The sequence below is a fragment of the Thunnus maccoyii genome, chromosome 9 (genome assembly GCF_910596095.1).
Source record: "Thunnus maccoyii chromosome 9, fThuMac1.1, whole genome shotgun sequence".
Lineage (NCBI taxonomy): Eukaryota > Metazoa > Chordata > Actinopteri > Scombriformes > Scombridae > Thunnus > Thunnus maccoyii.
The window spans coordinates 2,262,994-2,286,113 of NC_056541.1; the positions used below are offsets into that span (position 1 = coordinate 2,262,994).

A 23,120-nucleotide genomic window follows, 5' to 3' on the forward strand; every position below is an offset into this window, starting at 1 on the left:
AGGTTGATTCAACAGTCATGTGACTAAATGTTCAGCTTTTGTTGAGATGACTTAACTTGTTGACTGTATGTTTAATTTCTATAACTGAACGTTATGGTTCTGATCAGTTATCAGAAACACAGTTTACATTACAGTTGTGTCTCGTAGCACAACGACACAAATGACCATAATTTTTAATCATCACTTCAAGTTTAACTTTTCATTTTACAGACAAATCACTTACAGTGTACGTGGATTTCCAGTTTTTCTTCTCCCTGTATTTCTTCTTTTTAAATGGTATATTTACATATCATTGTTAACTGAGAACTGATTTTTATTTTGTGTGCTGACTGTTCAGGTTTGATGCATCAGAGTTAAAGATCATAACTGTCACAGTGGCTCTAACAGCTGAAAACTATCTGCTGTAAAAAGCACAATGACGACGTACAACTGGTGACAACAGCTGTAAGTTCAGGTAGGTGAAGCATTTCCAGCATTTTCAGGTGTTCAAGAAGATGATTTTATATGTGAAGAGACTATAAATGATTCTGGTCTTTTTAATATTATTTAAAAATATATGTATAGTGTCTATTTGTTTGTTTTTGTTCTGAAGTGCAAAGACTGCAAAGAATTAACTTATTTAGAAATCCTTATAAAAATGAAGCTGTTTCTAATCTTTAGTGGTGTTATTCATGCTTTTATCAGTTTTATAGATGGAAAATAAATCACTCATTATCCCAGAGTGCAAAGTCCACAATAAAGTCCAATGAGGACATGATAAGATGACGGTGATGAGAACACCAGTGTAACTGGTCCTGCTTCTGCTTCTCATAGTAAAACTGCTTCAGTACGTTTGTTAATTTATAGTTTAGGGAAAGCTAAGAATGCATTCAATTTTCTAAAAAGCTTTTTTAAAAAGTCTTAAATGTTGGTAGGAAGCTGAGTGAGACACACTGTGGTCCAGACGGGAGCCTTTGAGCAAGGCACTGAGCCTTTATTGTTTCTTAGGGATCGCCAGTCAAGGAGGCTTCTAGTGTGTTGCAATAAACACAAAATGCAATTCTTTCTTTAACCATTTTACATTTGTATTGTTCAAAATACCAAGCTGTCAAATGATATGCGAGTTTTACAGCCGTGTTTAGTCAAGCTGTTGCACCTGTTTATATAATTACAGATTATAAATGACACAAACCTAAATGATCTCTTCATGCAGCAACATTTCTGAGGGATCAGAGGTAAAAATTCGCAGTGGAGCAGCCATAAATCAATACATTATATGGTATTTACTGTGTTGACTGAACAACCGCTGTTAGTCAGTACCATCACCTTTATCAATCAATATACATTTAAAGATCTTCTTACTTCATCCTGTCAATTGTAATTAAAGTGAATTCAAAGAGAGTTTTGTTCTAATTTAGTGTTTTTCATTGTGTTTTTATCAGTTAGCAGCACCAGTTGAATTTCTGTCTTGTGGGTTTCCAGCAGAGTGACAGTATGGCTGCAGCTTCTGGTGAGTCCAGACAGACTTTACCTCACAGATATGCACTGATTAATAATGTGTCTATTGATAAAATTAATATACTTAATTTTAGGTCACTCATATAGTTTGACAGAAGACCACAGTTGCAGGAATCTATTCTATGGGATTAAATCTGTAATGTACTTTATGCCTAAATGTATGCATGATATTTTCTGTAAATACTCAGCTTCTCTTTACTTACTGCAGTAATACAGTTCCAGGATTTTTTTTTACCTCTACAAAGGATGCTTTGTTTTCACTCCTGTATGTTTGTTCATTTGCCTTTTTGTTTGTCAGTTGGCTGAAAAAGATTTTTTTTTATTGAAATAAGGTTGAAAGTTAGACCATGTAATAACTAAATAATACTTGGTAATGAATTTAAAAAGATCATGATAACACTGTTACTGTCATCAACATGCTTATTACACAATACATGGGAAATAATAAATTATTTATTATATATTACAGATGATCTGCAACCACTGAAGCGCAACAGTAGCTATGAATGGCTGCCACCTCGCAGTAAGTCAAACTGACCTTAGTCAGAAATATTCTGGTGTTTAATGAGATCTGATGGTCCAAAATGTCTGGTTTAATGAAATATACAAGATTAATGGCTGACAGAGTTTCTCCAAATCTGCCTTTAAACTGCTGTGATTCTCTCTGGTTGATAATTTGAGCTGCTGATTTTGGATTAAATCTGCACACAGTTGCCTTGAATAATTCATAGTTTTTTTCTTCTCAGTGTCTGAGCTGAGGGTTGTTCTGCTGGGGAACAGCTGGTCTGAGAGGAGTTCAGTGGGGAATTTCATACTGGGAAAGACTGAGTTCAACACTGAGGAAGAACCAAACTGCTGTCTGAGAGTCAGAGGACAGTTGAAAGAGAAAGAAATAGTTCTCATCAACACCCCAGATCTGCTGCTTCCAAACATCTCTGAAGACAAACTAAGAAAACATGTAGAAAACTGTGTGAGTCTCTCTGATCCTGGACCTCATGTGTTCCTGCTGGTTCTACAACCTGAAGACTTCACTGAGGAACACAAACTGAGACTCTGCAGAGTTCTTCAACTCTTTAGTGATCAATCATTTGATCATTCACTGATATTGATATCACCAACCAGAGAGGAGAGTTCAGGTTTCATAGAAAACTACAAGAACCATCCTCACTTAAACAAGATGATCAAAATGTGCAGATACAGATACTTGAAGCAGAAGGACCTTGAACTTCCAGAGCTGTTAACGCGTTTGGGTCAAACTGCACAAGAGAACAATGGAGAACATCTGAGCTGTAATGTATTTGATGATCAGGATGCTGGTTTAAACATGGGACCAAAGTCTGAACACATGAAACCAGTTTTAAAGCTGGTTCTGTGTGGGAGGAGAAGAGCAGGCAAGACTTCAGCAGTCAAGGCCATTTTAGGTCAGACAGAGCTTCATTCAGACTCCAACTCATCAGAGTGTGTTAAACATCAGGGAGAGGTGTGTGGACGTTGGGTGTCCCTGGTGGAGCTGCCTGCCTTGTATGGAAAACCTCAGGAGGCAATGATGGAGGAATCATTCAGGTGTATCTCCCTCTGTGATCCTGAGGGTGTCCATGCCTTCATCCTGGTCCTACCTGTGGATCCCCTCACTGATGAAGACAAGGGAGAGTTAAAGACCATCCAGAACACATTCAGCTCTCCAGTCAATGACTTCACCATGATTCTGTTCACTGTGGAGTCAGATCCTACAGCTCCAGCTGTTGATGACTTTGTAAGAAAGAACAGAGACATCCAGGAGATCATTCAGAGCTGTGGAGGAAGACATGTTGTTCTCAACATCAAGGACAAGCAGCAGATCTCTGAGATGTTGGATACTGTGGAGAAGATGAGACAATCTAAAAATAAACCACGTTTCTATACATCACATATGTTTGCACATGCTCAGATGGATAAAGTCATACAACAAGAAAAACACATCAACATACAACAAGCTGAACTTGAGAGGCTGAAAAACAAGAACAAGATCACTTGTAAGTAAATTAAAATAAAGCATTTTCTTCTGTGTCCTGTATTACAGTCTTGAGTCTACAGCACTGAACTGTAGCAACTGTGAACATTTAAAGTAACTTCAGTTGTTTTGATGTTACAGGTGATGATGAGAATCGGAGCTCAGAGAGTCTCAGGATTGTGCTGATAGGGAAGACTGGCTGTGGAAAGAGCTCTTCAGGAAACATCATTCTGGGAAGACAAAAGTTTAAAACTGAAATAAGCCAAACATCAGTCACCAAACTTTGTCAGAAAGCACAGAGTGAAGTAGACGGTCGTCCTGTCGTTGTGGTCGACACTCCTGGTCTGTTTGACACAAACTTGTCCCATGAACAAGTTAATGAGGAGATGGTGAAATGCATCAGTCTTCTGGCTCCAGGACCACATGTCTTCCTGTTGGTGGTACAGATTGGCAGATTAACACAAGAAGAGAAGGAGACATTAAAACTCATCAAGGAAGGTTTTGGGAAGAATTCAGAAAAATTCACCATCATTCTTTTCACAAGAGGAGATTTACTGGAACGTGAGAGCCTGTCCATTGAGGATTACATTAAGAAGAAATGTGATGATTCATTTAAGAAGCTGATTGATGACTGTGGAGGAAGATACCATGTGTTTAATAACTTTGATAAAAAAAACCGCACACAAGTCAGTGAACTGATAAACAAGATTGACTCCATGGTGAAGAAAAATGGCGGCAGCTGCTTCACCAATGAGATGCTGCAAGAGGCCGAGGCAGCAATAAAGAAGGAAGTGGAGAAGATCCTGAAGGAGAAGGAAGAAAAGATGAAGAGAGAGAGAGAGGAACTTGGAAGAAAACATGAAGAAGAAATGAAGGCAATGAAAAGACGAATAGAAAAACAGAGAGAAGAAATTGAAAAGGAGAGAAAACTGAGAGACAAACAACTTCAGGAGAAGGAGGAAAAGATTCAGAAAGAACGTGAAGAGAGAAAGAGAGAACAGGAAAAGAGAGACGAAGAAGACAAAAAGAGGAAAAACCAGGAAGACATTCAAAGACAGGAGTGGGAACAAAAACTTGCAGCTTTGGAGAAAAAGATAAAGTTAGAATCAGAAGAAAAACAAAACATTGATAAACAGCTGATGCAGAACAGAGAAGAGATGAGAAAACAACGAGAGGCCTGGGAGAAGAAACAAAAAGAAATGTGGGAGAAACGAAATCAAGAAGATGAAGAGAGACGACAGGAAGAACAGAGAAGATTAAAAAAGCTCCAAGAAGAATATGAGGAAGAAAGAGAAAAATATGAAAAGAAAAGAAAAGAAGAAGATCAAACCAGAAAAGAACAAGAGGAGAAAGAGAGAAAAGAATTAGCGGAGAACTACAAGAAAAAACTGGATGAAACGAAGATGAAATATGAAGAGGAGGCCAGAAAACAAGCTGAAGAGTTCAATGAATTCAAAGAGAAACACATCAAGGAATTTGAAGCTCAGAAGCAAGAACATGAGAAACAACTGAAAGACAAAGATCAGCAGTATGACCTGTTAAAGGCACTAAAATTCAACAAAGAAAAAGAAATGAGGAAAAAACATCGAGCAGAAATCAATGACTTTGTGAAATCTGTGACAGAAAAGAGAGAAAATCTGAACAAAGTCAAAGACTTACTGACAACACATGAAAACCAAATGAAGACTGTGACAGATGAGAAAAGAGAAAACCTGCTAAAAATCCAAGAAGAAGAAATAAGCAACCTGATGCAGGAACTTTTGGAGGAGAAATCTTCCTGTTGCATTTCATGAGATGATTTGTTTTATGTAAATGTCACAAAAACAACACAGTTACAGATTTACTTACTGTGTTACATCTAGTTGTAATAGTTCATTAACGTGTGTTTATTCCATCAGCATGGATGTATACATGATGTGTCAGGTGTGTGTATATATATGTAAATAGATGTGTGGGGGAACAAGGAGGTGATTGGTGCACCAGGTCAGTCCAGTTAATCACTGTTTGTTCGGCTCTTAAAAGAAAATGAGATCCTAAAACCACTAAAGCTCCTGCAGGTTTAGGTTTGATAAAAACTGTGTCTCTGCTTGAAATGTTCTCAGAACCTGATCCGGAGTTTACTGTTGAGCTGATGTTTGTTTTCTTTGAGAAGTGAGGAAAAAGATAAAGTACCAGTAATTCTTAAGAGATACAGGTGTCTACCACTCGTTTATGTTAGAAGGTAGAATTAACTGCAGTTTCTAAACCTTTTCCTTCTGTAAACAGTCTTTATGCTGTTGTATTTTTCCTTTAATGCCGGTTTGTTAGAAATTGTTATTTTTGTTTTCTTTTGAATATGAGGAAGAACATGATGTTTGTAATATCAGTGAAATGAAATGTTTAAATGTTATTCAGCCTTTTTTCTCTGCAGCATCCAAATCATCAATATCACATCAAATATTAAACAAGCATGAATATCATTAAAACTGCTCATCAGATGAATAAAAATGATGAAAAATGTCATTATAGATGATGAACTCTTTGCTTTTTGTTACATGTCAAATAAGAACAGATGTTTTATAACTGAACTGATCAATTTAAGACATAATTCATATTAATCTCAGATCAACTTGTCTGTATTTGATCTTTGGTGTGTTTGTTCATTCTTGCAGAAAGATGAATAAAGTGTTTTCTCTGTAGTTCAGTGTGGACTGTTTAATGCTGAAGTCAAACAGATAAAGTGATGAAACAGAACAGAGCTGACAGGTTTGTTTCTACCTGCACAGGAGACACTGAGGAAGGAAGTTTGTTTTATCTGACTCACGTCTTCATTCACCTCTGCATTTATTTCTCTATTTCCTTCATCTTATCAACCCAAGTAACTCCTAGTATTCCTGCTATACTTGTCCAGTGTTCAATAAAGAAATCCAACCTGCCAAACATGAACAAATAACTATTTTAGCATCTGCAACACATTATATTGTTCAGTTAAAACAGGGAACTGTTTGTATAGAAAACACTTAAAACACACATTTGTGGTGTGAACCTCAGGTGGAAATATCATTCCTACAATAACGGTTCAGCTCAGGACTAAATGACTGATGCTGACCAGCCACAGTTGGTCTGAATCATTTTATACCAACTGACATTTTCACACAGACCAGATAAATAATGTCTTTGAGTAAATATCATAAATGTCTTTGAGTCAGTGCTGCTGAGGTTTACTGCTGTCCACTGATCTCTCTGCTGATGCAGTTTTCCTGAGTTTTTATAGTTTGTTCTCACAGTCTTTATATAATTCAAAGACTCTTTTACACCTGTGATTTAGTTACTAGTTAATTTATTCTGAGCACTTTAAGTACTTCTCATCCATGTTGACTTAAAAGGTGAAATTAAACATTCTTCTTTCTGACTCATCACAAGGTGAAGAAGTCCTTCATCTGCTCAGAATAATGAACATTTGAACCTCTCTTGTGTGTTTGACACTGTTGTATCCGGCAGGTGGAGCTCTAACATCAACAGTGAGGTGAAGTCTGTTTTACAGCTTCTCTACTACACATCTGATTGGATTTGACTCTAATAGACTGTTTTCATCTCATGTTCTGTTAATGCTTCTATTACTGAGAGTGTGAAACACTTTAAGGTGGTTCAGGATGGATTTAATATTGCATAATGATGATATAATATACCAGCTACAATATAAAAACTTTACTGTATAGTTTCTATTATTGTTTTTATTATTAGTGCCAAAGTCCCTCTTTCTGTCACTTGATTTGACTCATTTGGACGCTGAAGCTTCATATCAGCTTCAGATAAAGTTTAAAATACATTTTAACACAGAAGGAGGACTGTGAATTTTGTCCTCCATCACTTCCATTGTAAGGTCATTATGAAGGGATCTTCTAATGGTCAGTATGAACAGGAGAAATGATTACAGCAAGAAAAATAGCTTTAATGTTCATTTGGGCTCCTGACTGTTGTTTTAAGACTCACTTGGAAAATTGAGTATTTCTCATCCATGATGGCTTGAAGTGAAATTAAATGTTCTTCTTTCTGTAAACTGGAACCAGCAGCTGATAAAACAATCTGACTCATCACAAGGTGAAGAAGTTCTTCATCTTCTCAGAATAATGAACATTTGAACATCAATTACATGAAAACTGGACAAACTCCATCTGCTGATGAAGATAGTGTGATATAGTCAAAAGCTCCAGGACAGCTACTAAATGGATCTTGTGCTGAGATGTTTTGTCAGCTTTTGTTTCCAAGAAGAAGAATGAACTTTCAGTCTCATCATGTTGTTTCCTGTTATTACAGTCAGCCCAGTAAATGATAAAGAGTCACATTATATTTATTATCAGCAGTTTGTGTCAGATTTAATAAGTCTGACAGTCATTGTTTAAACAATCTCATAAAGATCAAATCACTGTAGAAAATATGTGGAGTGCAGAAGTGGAGAATATTGCTGTTTGGCTCTCTGATAATAAACTTTATCTTCTTTCTTTTTGGATCTGGAGTCAAACTAAGAAAACATCCAGAACTTCCAGTTAAAGCAGAGCAGACAGTAACAGCAGCAACAACTGCTGTAAATGATTTAGGTTGTATTCTAGATCATCAGCTCTGAGGGGACGCCATGGCACTAAAAGTTCTCAGACAGGAAAGCAGCTCTGCTAGATGGTGGAACATTAAAACCTCTGGCTGTGCTTTGGTTCAATGTCTCTTTGATGATGATGATGATGATGATGATGATGATGAAGATGCCACCTGCTGGTGCAGCAGTTCTCCACAACTCTTCAAAACAAGCTGCAGACTGATCAAAATAAGCTTCTTATGGTCATATCCAAACTTCCTCTATGAGCAAATGTCCAAAATCTCTATTTTCTTACAGTGGAAAGAAGAATTATTCAAATTAAGTTTGTCTCACGTTCAAAGAGTACAGCTCCTGGTTACTTAACCAACTATTTTAGTTTGATCAGAGATTATCAGAGCGATGCAACAAGAGGAAGTTTAACTAATATTATTCCTTTTAGATTCACAGACAGAAATACATTCACACCGCTGCAGTTCTCTGAAGCAACAAGAGTTTTAAAATCTTTATAAAGTTGATGAAAAGTCAATTATAAGTTTGTTTTGCTTGTTTTTATAATTTGTTTGTTTTAATCAATAGAAATTAACTTTTAGCTTTATTGTATTTTTATCCTCATTCATTTAATGGAAGGTCAGGACTGAGTGACTGCAGGCTGTTATATCACTGTAGATGTGTGTAATGTACACATGAAGTACTTCACTACTGAGAGAGGTCAGTTATTATTTACACATTAGTAAGATGGAGTTGATCTGATAAATTCTTCATTGGAGGTTCACTTGCTATTTGTTTCTGAAGCTTCCACCTGATCTTCTTCAGTGGATTTTATTGGCAAACCGTGTTGATCTGGAAACTGTAAAATGTGTCATTAATACAGATGTGATGCACATTTTTGAACAGTGACACAGCTGACTGATAAATGATCCATGAAGAAGAAACTGTCACATGTTTAGAAATGTGTGAATCAAGATTCATGGAGTGAATTTTAATGTTCAAAACCAAAAGAATTTAAGAGCAAATCTCACATCAGTTCTTTGGTCTTTTTGAAATGACAGAATGTAAAAATGGAGGATGATGAGAATGTAACTGTTTTTATTATGTTGATTATTCTGTTTTAACTGAACAGTGAATGTTGATTGATTGTAAATGTTATTAAAGGTTAATATGTTAAATAATTTAAAAAGTGCAGAAAGTTCAACAGTGAAAACTTCAAACAGGAAAGTGAACACTGAGACATCCTGTTAGAAAATAATCAACATGTAGAGTTTTAGTTTTTCAGCTGTGGATCATAAACCTGTTGACTGCTGCAGTGAGATGCTGTTGAGGTTTCATGAGTTCAAGCATCATGTGAAGATTTACAGCTGAAAAAAGAGCAAATTAATTATTCCGTGTAAAAATATACTAGTGTTGTTTAGTGGACTGTCCAGTAAGAGTGAGCAGTGTTTCCATCGACTGACAATGTTTACTGAACTTTTTATTTCTTCTATTTAACTAACTGAATTTAAATGCGTCTTTTATAATGTTTCTTTTACATTTTAGTTTGATGCCTTTTATGTTTTATGTAAAACACTTTGAATTATTATATATAATTTAAATGTGCCACAAATAAACTTGCCTGCCTAATAAATATCATCTCTGCTGGTCTGTTTATGCTTTTTTCCATCAGAACAGAAGTTTCATACTGTAAAAATAACAAGATGATAAATACCATCTAATATAATGTGTAAAAAATATTCTGATAAAATCCTGTCAATTTAAGTCTTTTACAAAACATTTTTGAAATTAATAAAAATGATATAACCTCCAAATGTAGACTGCACAGAAATATGTACACCTTTATAAAATAAATCTACTGTCAGCACCACATGTATGTTAATACTTTTCAATATAATTCACTCCAGTACACAACTGCAACCCACTACGATCTCAATAATAAACATGAAGTAGAATTATCACATTTCTGACAATGTCAACAAAAACTGAAAATGTAGAAGCTTCATAAAGTAGACTTTACGGCAGAGCTGTTGTATTGGATTACATAAGATTACTCAGGAGTGAATATAGCCCATATTAACCCCACTGGTTTTCAGCTAATAATCATAACTGGCTCAGTCTGCACCAGACTGGTTAACTGGTCAGACTGTGGACAGATTCTGAACCCTAAACACAAACCCTGGTTAAAGTCAGGATGAAACGGCATTTTGAGAGGATCTAAACTTCTGCATTGTGACGTATTTTGGAGTGAAACAGGACAGACAGGCGGAAAATAACGATGATGTGAACGTTGAGGAGTGAGCGTGTCATAATGAATCTCAGCTCTGTGCTGCTAAAAGTTGAAGACTGTGTAGGAGCCATGAATGGATTAATTTTCAAGTTTGAATGAATTGCAAAGTAGTAATTTTTTGTTTTATATTTTGGGTTATTTTGGTTTGTTTATTATAGCACGATCACGGTGATTGATAATCAGGTCACATGGATATGGGTGGTGGTATCCTATAGTTAATATAAGCACCTGTTCACCTGCATGCCAGCTGGTAAGAAAGAGACAGAGGGTGAGTGGATCGTCGTATTTTTTGTTGACCGCTGTTTTACACCAGATTGCTGTGATTATTTTGAGTAGCCTATATTTTGTGCACGTTATAATAAGTTGATCCTTTTCATTAATAAAAGTTATTAAACAAGGCCCAACCTCAGCCTCTCAGAGACTTTTACATTGTTGCCAGTAGTCGCTACAGATTGATTGTTTGGGTGGATTTCATGATGTTATTGGTTGAACTGGGTTGGTTCAAGCCGACGTAAACTCACGTTATATTTTGTTTTACAGGAAGAAAACATGATTGGATTTTGATATAAGAATACAAAGAAATTGATTTTTTGTATTTTTTGCATATATTGTTAAATAGATGCTCAATATGACTGGAGATGTGATGTGAAAGGGTTGAAAGGGTATTTTTCATTTCATCTGGACTTTAACTGTAAATAATCAGATTTCTTCTCATCTCTGATGTCATCACACAGTTACCACTCTGAACTGGAAAGTATAATTATTTGCCAACTGAACAAGTGTTTGTGTGGCACTGACATACTGACTGAACAACATGTACTTTAATGTCCTTTAAGAGGTCAATAGATCAATGTCAAATGTGAACATAACTCAATAATCTTGTAATTATTTGATGATGAACATCAGAAGTCTTCATCAGTGGAGTCAGTGAACGTCTCCTCCCAAAATAATACAGTCTTACCCTGAACTGACGTCTGGACGGTGGCTCTCTTGGTCACGTTTGGAAGTTTTTCACAAGCAGAATGAAAAGTCAGGAAAACAAAGGTGCAAATAAAAATACTGAAAAGAGAAAAAAACACTTTGACTTTCTTGAGCTCAGTGCTAAACAGAGTTTAAATGTTAAGATTTCAATTCAAAAGAGGTTTTCTCCAAATTTTTATTAAATCACTATCTGGCTGTTTATCCATCAGATTGTATCAAACACAAGAGAGCAGAATTACACACATCCTTAGAAACGACTTACTGCTATAATTCATGTTTCTGGTTACCAGGATTGTCTTGAGATTAAAGAGTGACTCCAGAGGCCAGTTAAAAGTTGTTTGATGTGGTTTTTTCCCTGAAATTGTAACATTTTACAGTGAATTTTTAAGCTTCTATACAGCGCTGCAACTAACAATTATTTTCATTATCAATTAATTTGATGTTTACTCGATTAATCGATAAGTTGTTTGATCCATAAAATGTCAGAAAATGATGTAAAATGTCAGTTTCCTGAAACAGTTTGCAGAGACTCCACAAGATGGTGCCCGTGTCACAAAAATAAAACCTGATGAAACCAAACCCCAGAGAGAAAAGTAATATTACCAAAGAACTCACATTGATAAGAAGTGAAAGCTAATTGGTTGTTCCATTGCAGCAGAGCTTCACCTCCGCCATGTTCGGCTGAAGGTGACTAACATATTATAAAAGCAGAAATTTGTGAAACACTCACTCAGAATTTCATTTATTAAAAAACAAAAACTTTCAAATCATGGTTTAGAAAGACATGACATGATATATAACAACTTTTTTCCTGCTTCAGAGGAGCAAAAAGTGAACAATGGACATAAATGGAAACTAGAAAAATACAGCACTGTTGGGATTTTGAGAAACGAGGCAAACTCAAACTTTTTCATGTTGAGGAACCTCCAAAATAGATGCACAGTAGACCACAGACCTGTGTTTGGGAAGATTTTGTCTGAAAGAATCCTCTAAGAAGATACATTCCCTGGAAGTTTAGTGTAATATAGGTGAAATTAATCTATTTGTGCTTTTGAACCTCTGCAGCCCTCTCAAGGACTCCTGGTGGTCTTTGGAAGTATATAACATTTGCTACAACATTTTTGTATTCTGACAGATATAGATTTATTATGTTTAGGTATGGAACATATTGAATTATATTACTATTCTAAGTCATTGTACCCAGAAATAACTCACAAATGGTCCCAATTAAGCAATTAAAAAAATAAAATATGCAACTGTGTACTTCTACTTCAGAGGAAACATTGTACCACTACATTTATCTGACAGATAAATGTTACTGGTTATGTCGCAGATTCAAATTTTACTCAAAAAATATAACAATTAAAATATGATGCAGTATTATTCATTAAACTATCCAGCATTATTTACCTTGTCCAGTCTGACTGCAGAGCAGAGCTGTGAGGATGAAGCTGGGATTCCTCTCTAATCCTCTAGAGGTCTCTCACCCACATTCTTTACTTTCACTGTCAACCTCCTACAACTACAGATGACAAGATATGAAACATCAGTAACATTTAACTCGACTAAGCAAAAGACCGTCAACAAATAAAGTAGAATAATGGGTAACGCTTTAGAATACAGCCCACAACATACACTGTAATTACTCCGTAGTTACGGTGTAATCTTATGTAGTAACAGTGTACCAGTACGCTACGTACCAATACATATATGTAAGTACAGGGGAACAAGATGTAAAGTTATGGAATAAGGGGGTAACAATTTAGAAACTTAGAAACTACCAGGTACCTATTCTATTATTACAGAGTATGTACGACCTACTGAGCAATAATCTGGAAATTTGTGAAGAATTTAGAGATAATTAATACTTTAGTTATTCTTTAACTACTAGGTAACTGTTATGTTATTACAGGATACAGTATGACTATAAAACTGAGTAAAAATCTGGATGTTTCAGGGAAGATGTGATGACTCCTGCGCACTTAATAAATGTGATGTGATTTTATTTCAAAATGACCTTATTACCAACAAACAGGCAAAATACATGGCTCCTTTTGCATTTTAGGGTACTTCAAATAATTACAGGGTACATCTGTGTGTTTACTTTGGAACAAAGGTCCAGAGGACAGTGTGTTGTCATGGATACTGTCGGCCTCTGAAGACTGTCTCAGCTGTCATTCACCTCACCAGCAAACTTCATCACTTGACGCTCGTTTATGGCATCAATATTTTATCAATATTTTACTGCTTTGTTAATAATAACCTTTAAACCATGGAGACAAGACTGTTAAAGTTAATCTAAATGTCAAAAGAACCTTAAAGAACTTCAAAACACAAGACAAAATAGACCTAAAATAATAAAAGAAAACGTGAACAACACAAGTTACCCTTCCATTATATTTTAGACATGGACTTTCAGAACTGTATATTTGTTCTGTGGTTGGAAGAGAAAGCTCCTTAAAGACTGTGGAGGAAGACATTACAACATGTTTAAAGATGACCATAACCTGCTAATGGAGATGATTCAGAACATTATGCATGAAAACAAAGGAACCTTCCTCACCTTCACTGAAGAGACCATCAAACCAGTTTTAAACCTGGTTCTGTGTGGGAGGAGAGGAGCAGGGAAGACTTCAGCAGTCAAGGCCATTTTAGGTCAGACAGAGCTTCATTCAGTCTCCAACTCACCAGAGTGTGTTAAACATCAGGGAGAGGTGTGTGGACGTTGGGTTTCCCTGGTGGAGCTGCCTGCCTTGTATGGAAAACCTCAGGAGGCAGTGATGGAGGAATCATTCAGGTGTATCTCCCTCTGTGATCCTGAGGGCGTCCATGCCTTCATCCTGGTCCTACCTGTGGATCCCCTCACTGATGAAGACAAGGGAGAGTTAAAGACCATCCAGAACGCATTCAGCTCTCCAGTCAATGACTTCACCATGATTCTGTTCACTGTGGAGTCAGATCCTACAGCTCCAGCTGTTGTTGACTCTGTAAGAAAGAACAGAGACATCCAGGAGCTCATTCAGAGCTGTGGAGGAAGACATGTTGTTCTCAACATCAAGAACAAGCAGCAGATCTCTGAGATGTTGGATACTGTGGAGAAGATGGAACAATCTAAAAATAAACCATGTTGCTATACAACAAACACCTTTGCACATGCTCAGATGGAAAAGATCAGCATGCTACAGACTGAACTTACAAAACTTCAAACAAAAAGCACGGTCACCTGTAAGTACACTTTTAATAGTTTTCTTTGATCTTGTTTTGTGCTGTTGATGAATGTAGCGATTGTCAAGTAACTCCACTTGTTCTGATGTTACAGGTGATGATGAGAATCAGAGCTCAGAGAGTCTCAGGATTGTGCTGATTGGGAAGACTGGCAGTGGAAAGAGCTCTTCAGGAAACACCATTCTGGGAAGAGAAGAGTTTAGAGCTGAATCAAGTCAAACATCAGTCACCAACCGCTGAAAGCACAGAGTAAAGTAGACAGTCGTCCTGTCGTTGTGGTCGACACTCCTGGTCTGTTTGACTCCACCTTGTCCCATGAAGAGGTTAATGAGGAGATGGTGAAATGCATCAGTCTTCTGGCTCCAGGACCACATGTCTTCCTGTTGGTGTTACAGATTGGCCTCAGATCAGATGATCAGGAAGAATTAAAACTTAAGGAAGTCTTTGGGAAGAAACATTGATTTGAATTGAATTGAATTGAATTTCTGACTGTGGAGGGAGATACCATGAGTTTAATAACTTAAACAAAACCGCACACAAGTCCGTGAGCTTGTACGAAAGCCTACCAGTTCTAGCTCTTAATAAGGTGACGTCACACACATGGACTCTCTCCCCCTCTCACCCTCCCAACACACAGCCCTGCCCGACTTTGAAGTAGTTAACGAGCGGAGCCAAATTTCCCCATTGTCATGGCGGTGAAACCCTGCCGAGAGGCAATAATATGGACTATCTATAACCTCTGCTGTGTGCATGAAGGACATACATCTAAGCTTCAGTGCTTATTTTGTGAATATTGCTGTCTGAATCAATCTCCTTATTCACATTTTTTACCTCATTCTATTACACTGTTTCATGTAGCATACTTGCTGACGGGTTTGCTAGCTTAATTGATGGATGGTTTAATTACTTTGTAGATGGAGTTACCTTATCAGTGTTGTTCATGCTAATGTAGGTTATTTAGGAGGATGTAGTTACACTGTTAGCTGTATGTTACTGTTCGACAGAGGGGTATATACATACACACCAGTGTTTCCCCTATATTTTAGCAGCAGCGCTCATAATTTTGCGGCGCTGCTGCTAAAATTTCAGACGATCATTAATATCAATGGGCTACTAATAATTTTCACTCTCATACTGTGTAAACACAGTAACACTCTACGTTATTGTGGAATTGTTTTGAGTCATCCTCCCTCTCTTCATTCTTCAAAGGACATCTTCTAAAGAGGTACAAGAGTAGCGTAGCTCCGTTAAGGGATAAGGAGGTGCGTCTTTGCATTTGTATGTGTGTAAATGAGTGTGTGTGGTTGAGCTAGCGCAGAGAGCGAGCAGCAGAAGAGTGATGTGAATGTGAGCGGAGCAGAGGAAAAGTTTAGCAGTAAGTTGTCAGTCTGGCAGTAAATGTAGGGGAGAACAGGGTAAATCGAGCCAGTGGGTAAAATGAACCACCCCCTTTATCTAGGTAACCATAAACAAAAGTAATCATGTGACCACAAATTAAGAAAGTATAGTTCACGTTACTCAATCCATCTTGGACTCAAGCGCACACTTTTGTCGAAATGGAGGTTGTGGGGTCAATTTAATTTACCCCTTAAAAATTATTTTTCTGATATTCTAGAGACTAGAGACACTGTTCATGTTAATGTTTGATCCCTGTTACAAGTGTTACAATGTAGATGAATAAATACCTAATTGTTGACTAATGTTAAGTTTAAGCCACACACAAACATGCTGTACATACAGACAGGTGACAAATTAAAGGAAAAGCCAACATAAAGTGTCTTAGTAAGGTGTTGGGCCACCAGAACATCATCAATACACCTTGGCATTGATTCTACAAGCCTCTGAACTCTAATGGAGGGATGAACACCCTTCTTCTAAAAGAGATTCCCTCGTTTTGATGATTCATGTTCAGTTGGGTTGAGATGTGGTGACTGTGAAGGTCATAGCATATGATTCACAACATTTTCATACTCATCAAACCATTCAGTGACCCTTCATGTCCTGTGAATTGGGGCATTGTCATTCTGGAAGAGACCACTCCCATCAGGATAGAAATGTTTCATCATAGGATAAAGCTGATCACTCACAACAACTTTGTATTGATTAGCAGTGACCCTTCTCTCTAAGGGGACAAGTGGACCCAGACCATGCCAGCAAAATGCCCCCCACAGCATAACAGAGCCACCAGACCCCCTCACTGTAGGGGTCAAGCATTCAGACCTGGACCAGTTTTTCCTTTAATTTGTCACTTGTCTGTATACAGAAAAGCACATTTACACACTCATTCTTTCTGTAGCTACAGTAAAACACAAAGATCACAGTTTAATGTCTACTAAAATTGTTTAGGTAACATGTTGAACAACAAGACACAAACATATGATTTTACTTAAAAGTATGAGTTTTGCCTTTGTTAAATTGATAGCAGTAATAAAGTTCAACATTATCTCAAAATTGTTTGATTTTGTGTGATTTTCATATCAGTATTTAATCGTAGCACTAATTACCCATAGAGGGCTCAATTTACCCCATCCCCATGCCCATTTTAGCCCTACTTTGTGGTAAGTTGTGCCATAGGACTAACTTTTTTTGAAGGGTCATTGTTCTAAAACCATAATAATTAGATAACTTGTTTTAATTTCCATGGGTACACAACAACCTGAGGTATATATACTAATATAGTATATATTATACAGTAGTAATAATATACATAATAGTATTATTTGAAACAAACACACTTTTTTTTTGCAGTAAAGTCATCCAATGTAAAAAGCGGCGCATGCGTCTGAAGTTGTGAACATTTATATGTTTTATGGGTCTTGGACATGGGTGTGGCAAAATGGCTCAACAGTGCCCCCTATGAAATTTCAAAGTTGAATCCCCCACATTTAGGTTTCTCCTAGATGTACCAATTTTGCTAGGCACATGTCGATGGCCAAAGCGCAAAACCTCGTATCTGCAGAATTTTCTGATTGGCTGATTTCACTTTGGATGATGAGAACAAGGAAGGCTGCTCATATTCAGTCTGTCTGCAAGATAATCCCACCCTTCATTGTGACAGAAAAGTCACCAGACGAAAACCTCCGATCAGGTTTGCTGGGAACAAAGGTCTAAATATAGACCTTATATATGTATATATATATAGCAAATAAAACTTGTATGTTGGATATGTCACCATTTCATAATCTTAAAAATGTTGAAGCCATGACTGGTAAAACATTCAAAAACAAATTCTCTATGTTGTTTATAAGTCATTATATCATTATAGTCTATTTAAATTGGACTTAAAAATGTTGGATTTTTCATACATTTAAAAGTGTCATTGTATTTTTATACAAACCTTTTATAGGAAATAATGAACTCCTTTGACTTTAAAAGTCAAATGCACATACCTTCAAAAGTGAAACTTAAAGATAAGAGTAGGAAATACTTATTGAATATAATTTGATACTTCAAGTACTATTTTACTTACCTACAGTATGTAAACGAAACAATAAAACATACCCTAATTCAATATTTGACTGCATTTGTTAATAATAAACTTGAAACCATGGAGACAGGACTGTTAAAGTTAATCTAAATGTCAAAAGTTCTTCTTTTAAATAATAGTTGTGTGAAATTATTGATGTGATAACATGTAAGCAGTGTTTAAAGGTTGTAGCTGCTCAAAGTGAAGATTAGACCTTTACTGTTAGGGATTTACAGCAATGACTTGTATTGTTGCTGTTGAGTAAAAAATCTCACGTCCAATTTAGGAGATTTATTTTTTTTCATTGTCACATTTCACTTTAGGGGCAACTCAAAATTCATAGTTAAAATAGTGCAATTTCATCACATCAGACAGCTGGTGTGACAGTAATTCTTAACTGAAAACTCAGAAGCCCATATGTACATACAATACAATACAATACATACAATAGTTATTGGTCTCTGTAATTGTTCCTCCTGTTCATATTTGCTCTGAAGTACAGCCAGACTGAAATGTAAGTGATGGGAGTCAAATATTCAGTCCCTGTTTTGTGAAAAATGCAGTTAAATTCAACTTAGGCTTGAATTAAGGTACAATAGCCTGAGTTAGACAAAATCAAGTGGGTACCCTCCACATTTACAGCTTTTTCAAAATGAAATATCCTATCCTAAAATAAAGAACTTCAAAACACAAGACAGAACAGATGTAAAATAATAAAAGAAAATGTGAACAACACAAGTTACCCTTCCATTATATTTTAGACATGGACTTTCAGAACTGTATATTCATTTTGTGGTTGGTGGAGGTTCATTCTGAAAACTGAATATGTGACAATACATGCATATCATAATTCCAACATGCATGTATTGTCACGTACTTACCAGTAATACACGCAGGACTCGTTCATCTAAAACAAGCTCTTGTTTCCACTGTGGTTTAGTCAGACAGGAAGTCACACCTGACAACACGCTCTGCAAAGCTCTGAGAGACTCAGACACAAAGAAGAAAACTAGAGAAACAGAAGAAGCAAAATAATAATCTTTATAAACATTATTACTGTATTTGTTTGAAGATTTCTTCTCTCTATCATTTTCCACCAAGAGAAGACTTAATGTATCTTTGATTTGTATAATCTGAATAAGTACAAATCTTTCTTGTCATTTTTCAGATGTTGCATCTATTGATCTTACTTCTCTTATTACAGTCATGGGGAGGTCATTTCAATGAAACATGCTTGAGTAACACATGGATGTGTCTGCATGTGCTGGAAAGCAAAGAACACAATTCAGCTTCTGACAAAAAAAGAAAAAAAATCCTTTTTATGTAAACACAATGAATGAGATTAAAAAAAAACTGACATGAATGTAATACTGACATCAAAACTAATATTAAATTATAAAAATGATCATTAATTCAACAAGAAAGGCTGGTTAGAGTCTACAGTTAAGCAGCTCTGTGAGGCTGAATTTCATAACACCAAGTGAAGTTTCCAGTGTGAATTCAGTTGAGATTTCCAACATCTTAACAGGTATTTTTTAATTCCCAAAGAGATTATGGATCAACTGATTAAAAATGAAAATATACAGAGTTGCCAGTTTACTTTGACTATGGCCAGATTAGCCTGCATTAGTTTGAACAGATCAGTTTTATGGTACATGAATACACAACTTTTTTCCAGAACTCCAGAACAGCTCAACAGAGATTTAACATTTAAAAATTAAAGGAAGAAATGTTTTGTAGTGACAAGGTGAAAGAGTCTCTTCAGATAAATGTAATGTTTGAAAAGGTGAAAATCTCAAACTCAGTCAATCTTTTAATCAGACACCATGAGAGAGACAAGAGTTCATTCCTACGCTCACTTTTCAAATCTCATTTAGTTTCTCTTCCTGTTCATCTGCAGCTGCTGAGATAAAATGTCACACTGGTTGTGGTTAGAAACACAGGAAGGTGAAAGAGTGAGAAACAGCATGTTGAAAGTCACTGACTTCACCTTCTAACTGTCTTCAGTGTATCATATACAGTATAATGGCTGAGGACTTTATTATTCCTGATTCAATGATGACATATTTGTTAGTTTTCTTTTAACTTCACAGACGTTCAGGATGATTCATATGACTGATGGACAGTTGTTCAGAGCTTTGCTTTTCCATCACACCATTATTTATTAAGGCCTGAGCTCCAGGTTATGAGGGACTGTTAGGGACATTATTCAGAATTACCATCCATATACATATGAATACATACAAATATGATAGACATATGAAACCAAAATCATTCACATACTATACTGAAAACCTCACACACATACAAGTGAAAAGCTTTCACACATACTAGTAAAATGTGCTCATATACACAATTAAAATGCGCTCATATAGTATTGTGAAATCCTTTTACATAAACTATTGAAAAGTGTTCACAGTTTCTATTGAAAAAATACAATTTTGTATGATTTCAGTATGTTGTACGAGAGGATTTCAGTTAAAACTGAAGCCATTTCAGTTGAACTGGAAGGTGGCTCAGAAAAGAGAGCACATGTTTGTTTGTTAGTGACACTGATGTCTGCTCAACAGAAGCAGGGGTGTTACTTAATGATACATATGATACTCATTTCATATGTCTGCTTTACCGCTGTGTTACCAAATCTGAAAAACATGATGCTGTAAAGGTTGAATGTCCATCAGCCGCCAGGAAACATCAGTGAGGTGGCAGCTCAGGTCGCCATGGGGGACTAAATTCTTTTATATTGTAACCTTTATTTTAATGAAACTTGATGACTATTTGTTTATTTATTGACAAATTATTGTTGTTTTTTATTGAGAGAATAAATCAAATTTTAAGTATAACATCTTGCTCTTACATTGACTCTTCTCTCTTTTTCTTTTGTTTTTAACCAAAGACAAATAAACAATAACATCAGCAAGAGACAAAAAAATGTGAAAATCGCAACAGTAACAAAGACTTCAGCAGTCAAGGCCATTTTAGGTCAGACAGAGCTTCATTCAGTCTCCAACTCATCAGAGTGTGTTAAACATCAGGGAGAGGTGTGTGGACGTCGGGTTTCCCTGGTGGAGCTGCCTGCCTTGTATGGAAAACCTCAGGAGGCAGTGATGGAGGAATCATTCAGGTGTATCTCCCTCTGTGATCCTGAGGGCGTCCATGCCTTCATCCTGGTCCTACCTGTGGATCCCCTCACTGATGAAGACAAGGGAGAGTTAAAGACCATCCAGAACACATTCAGCTCTCCAGTCAATGACTTCACCATGATTCTGTTCACTGTGGAGACAGATCCTACAGCTCCAGCTGTTGTTGACTCTGTAAGAAAGAACAGAGACATCCAGGAGCTCATTCAGAGCTGTGGAGGAAGACATGTTGTTCTCAACATCAAGAACAAGCAGCAGATCTCTGAGATGTTGGATACTGTGGAGAAGATGGAACAATCTAAAAATAAACCATGTTGCTATACAACAAACACCTTTGCACATGCTCAGATGGAAAAGATCAGCATGCTACAGACTGAACTTACAAAACTTCAAACAAAAAGCACGGTCACCTGTAAGTACACTTTTAATAGTTTTCTTTGATCTTGTTTTGTGCTGTTGATGAATGTAGCGATTGTCAAGTAACTCCACTTGTTCTGATGTTACAGGTGATGATGAGAATCAGAGCTCAGAGAGTCTCAGGATTGTGCTGATAGGGAAGACTGGAAGTGGAAAGAGCTCTTCAGGAAACACCATTCTGGGAAGAGAAGAGTTTAGAGCTGAATCAAGTCAAACATCAGTCACCAACCGCTGAAAGCAAAGAGTGAAGTAGACGGTCGTCGTGTCGTTGTGGTCGACACTCCTGGTCTGTTTGACTCCACCTTGTTTACATGAAGAGGTTAATGAGGAGATGGTGAAATGCATCAGTCTTCTGACTGAATGATTTTTTATAGATATTTTTCTTTGCATAGGAGACTCTGTAGTGTCCCCCTGAAGGCCCCTGATGATTCAGGGGATGTCATCCTTTAAGATTTTTTATTTGTTCATCTGCTTTGTCACAGTGATAAGCTAACAAGTTTTGTTTACAGCCTGATATTGCACTGTCAAGCCTGACTATTCTGGAGAGTTTGACCTTGTTATTGACAGATATTCAAACCAGGACACCATGTTGAATGTAAGAACACTTTCTATGAGGGATTGATACTCTGTTTAAGATGTGTTGACTAACCTCAAAACTCGCAACTATGTAATAGAAAGAGTCTTTGTTGTGATATTTTGTAAATGTGATCCACATGTTTAGAAAAGGTGAAGGCTTGGTCCATAACAGTCTCAAGGTATTAAAGGAGCTCACTTGTTCCATCTCCTGGCTGTTGACCATTATAGGCTTAAATAAAAGGTTCATATTGCTGTCTATGCACATCTCTTTGGTTTTAAACACATTTAACAAAAGACGACAAATCCTCTGCCACGATTTCTATCAGCCTATCATGTCTTAGCTACCAAACTTTAAACTCTCCTCCTCCTCATCCACATCCACTTCATCACGTCAGCACAGGTCTGAGATCACCAGAAGCTCCTCCTCTTCTCATCATCCAGATCCCAGTATTCCTTTATTCATCACCACCACCAGTGTCTAGACTCCATCGGGGGATATTCTGTTCTACTCTCACCTTCACTTCCTCCTTTATAAATATGATGACATCATGATGGGGTTTAATGGCCAAAGACTTTTTACATTTTATCTTATTATGCATGTTCAATAAATATAATTGTTCACTTACAAAACTGAAATCTCTCCTGATTGAAATGAAATTAGCCCTAAAATCTCTTCTCACTTTTGGCATTCACTGAGAATTTGTGACATTCTCTGAGAATCTCACCAAAGTTATTTTTAACACTTTATTTGACTGTTATCCATTAATTTCCTGTACATTTCAGAGTAATTTGCAGGTTTTTAATGGTTAATTGTTAGGACATTTTACAGAGAAGGTGGTGCAATTTGATACAACTTACAAGAAAAACAAGTGTTGATAAATAAGGGTTAATTATTGAGTTCATATTTGTTAGTTTGCAACAATTCTTAATAAATAAGACCCTTAATAATTCTTTAACTGACAGAAAATACTCAGTTTTCA

The 23,120-nt window shown here is 36.5% G+C and overlaps 2 protein-coding genes across 2 annotated transcripts; both read left to right on the forward strand.

Moving 5' to 3' along the window:
• Positions 1–1,418: 1,418 nt before the first annotated feature.
• On the forward strand, positions 1,419–5,599 carry LOC121903380 (calponin homology domain-containing protein DDB_G0272472-like). The gene is made up of 3 exons (XM_042420335.1): positions 1,419–1,489; positions 1,967–3,509; positions 3,629–5,599. The coding sequence occupies exons 2-3, from the start codon at positions 2,675–2,677 to the stop codon at positions 5,278–5,280; spliced, it is 2,487 nt and encodes an 828-aa protein (XP_042276269.1). The 5' UTR covers positions 1,419–1,489; positions 1,967–2,674; the 3' UTR covers positions 5,281–5,599.
• An 8,203-nt stretch (positions 5,600–13,802) lies between these two features.
• LOC121903766 (GTPase IMAP family member 8-like) lies at positions 13,803–14,781 on the forward strand. Its single transcript, XM_042421137.1, has 2 exons — positions 13,803–14,541; positions 14,636–14,781. Exons 1-2 carry the CDS (start codon positions 13,803–13,805, stop codon positions 14,779–14,781), a joined length of 885 nt encoding a protein of 294 aa, XP_042277071.1.
• The last annotated feature ends 8,339 nt before the right edge of the window (positions 14,782–23,120 follow it).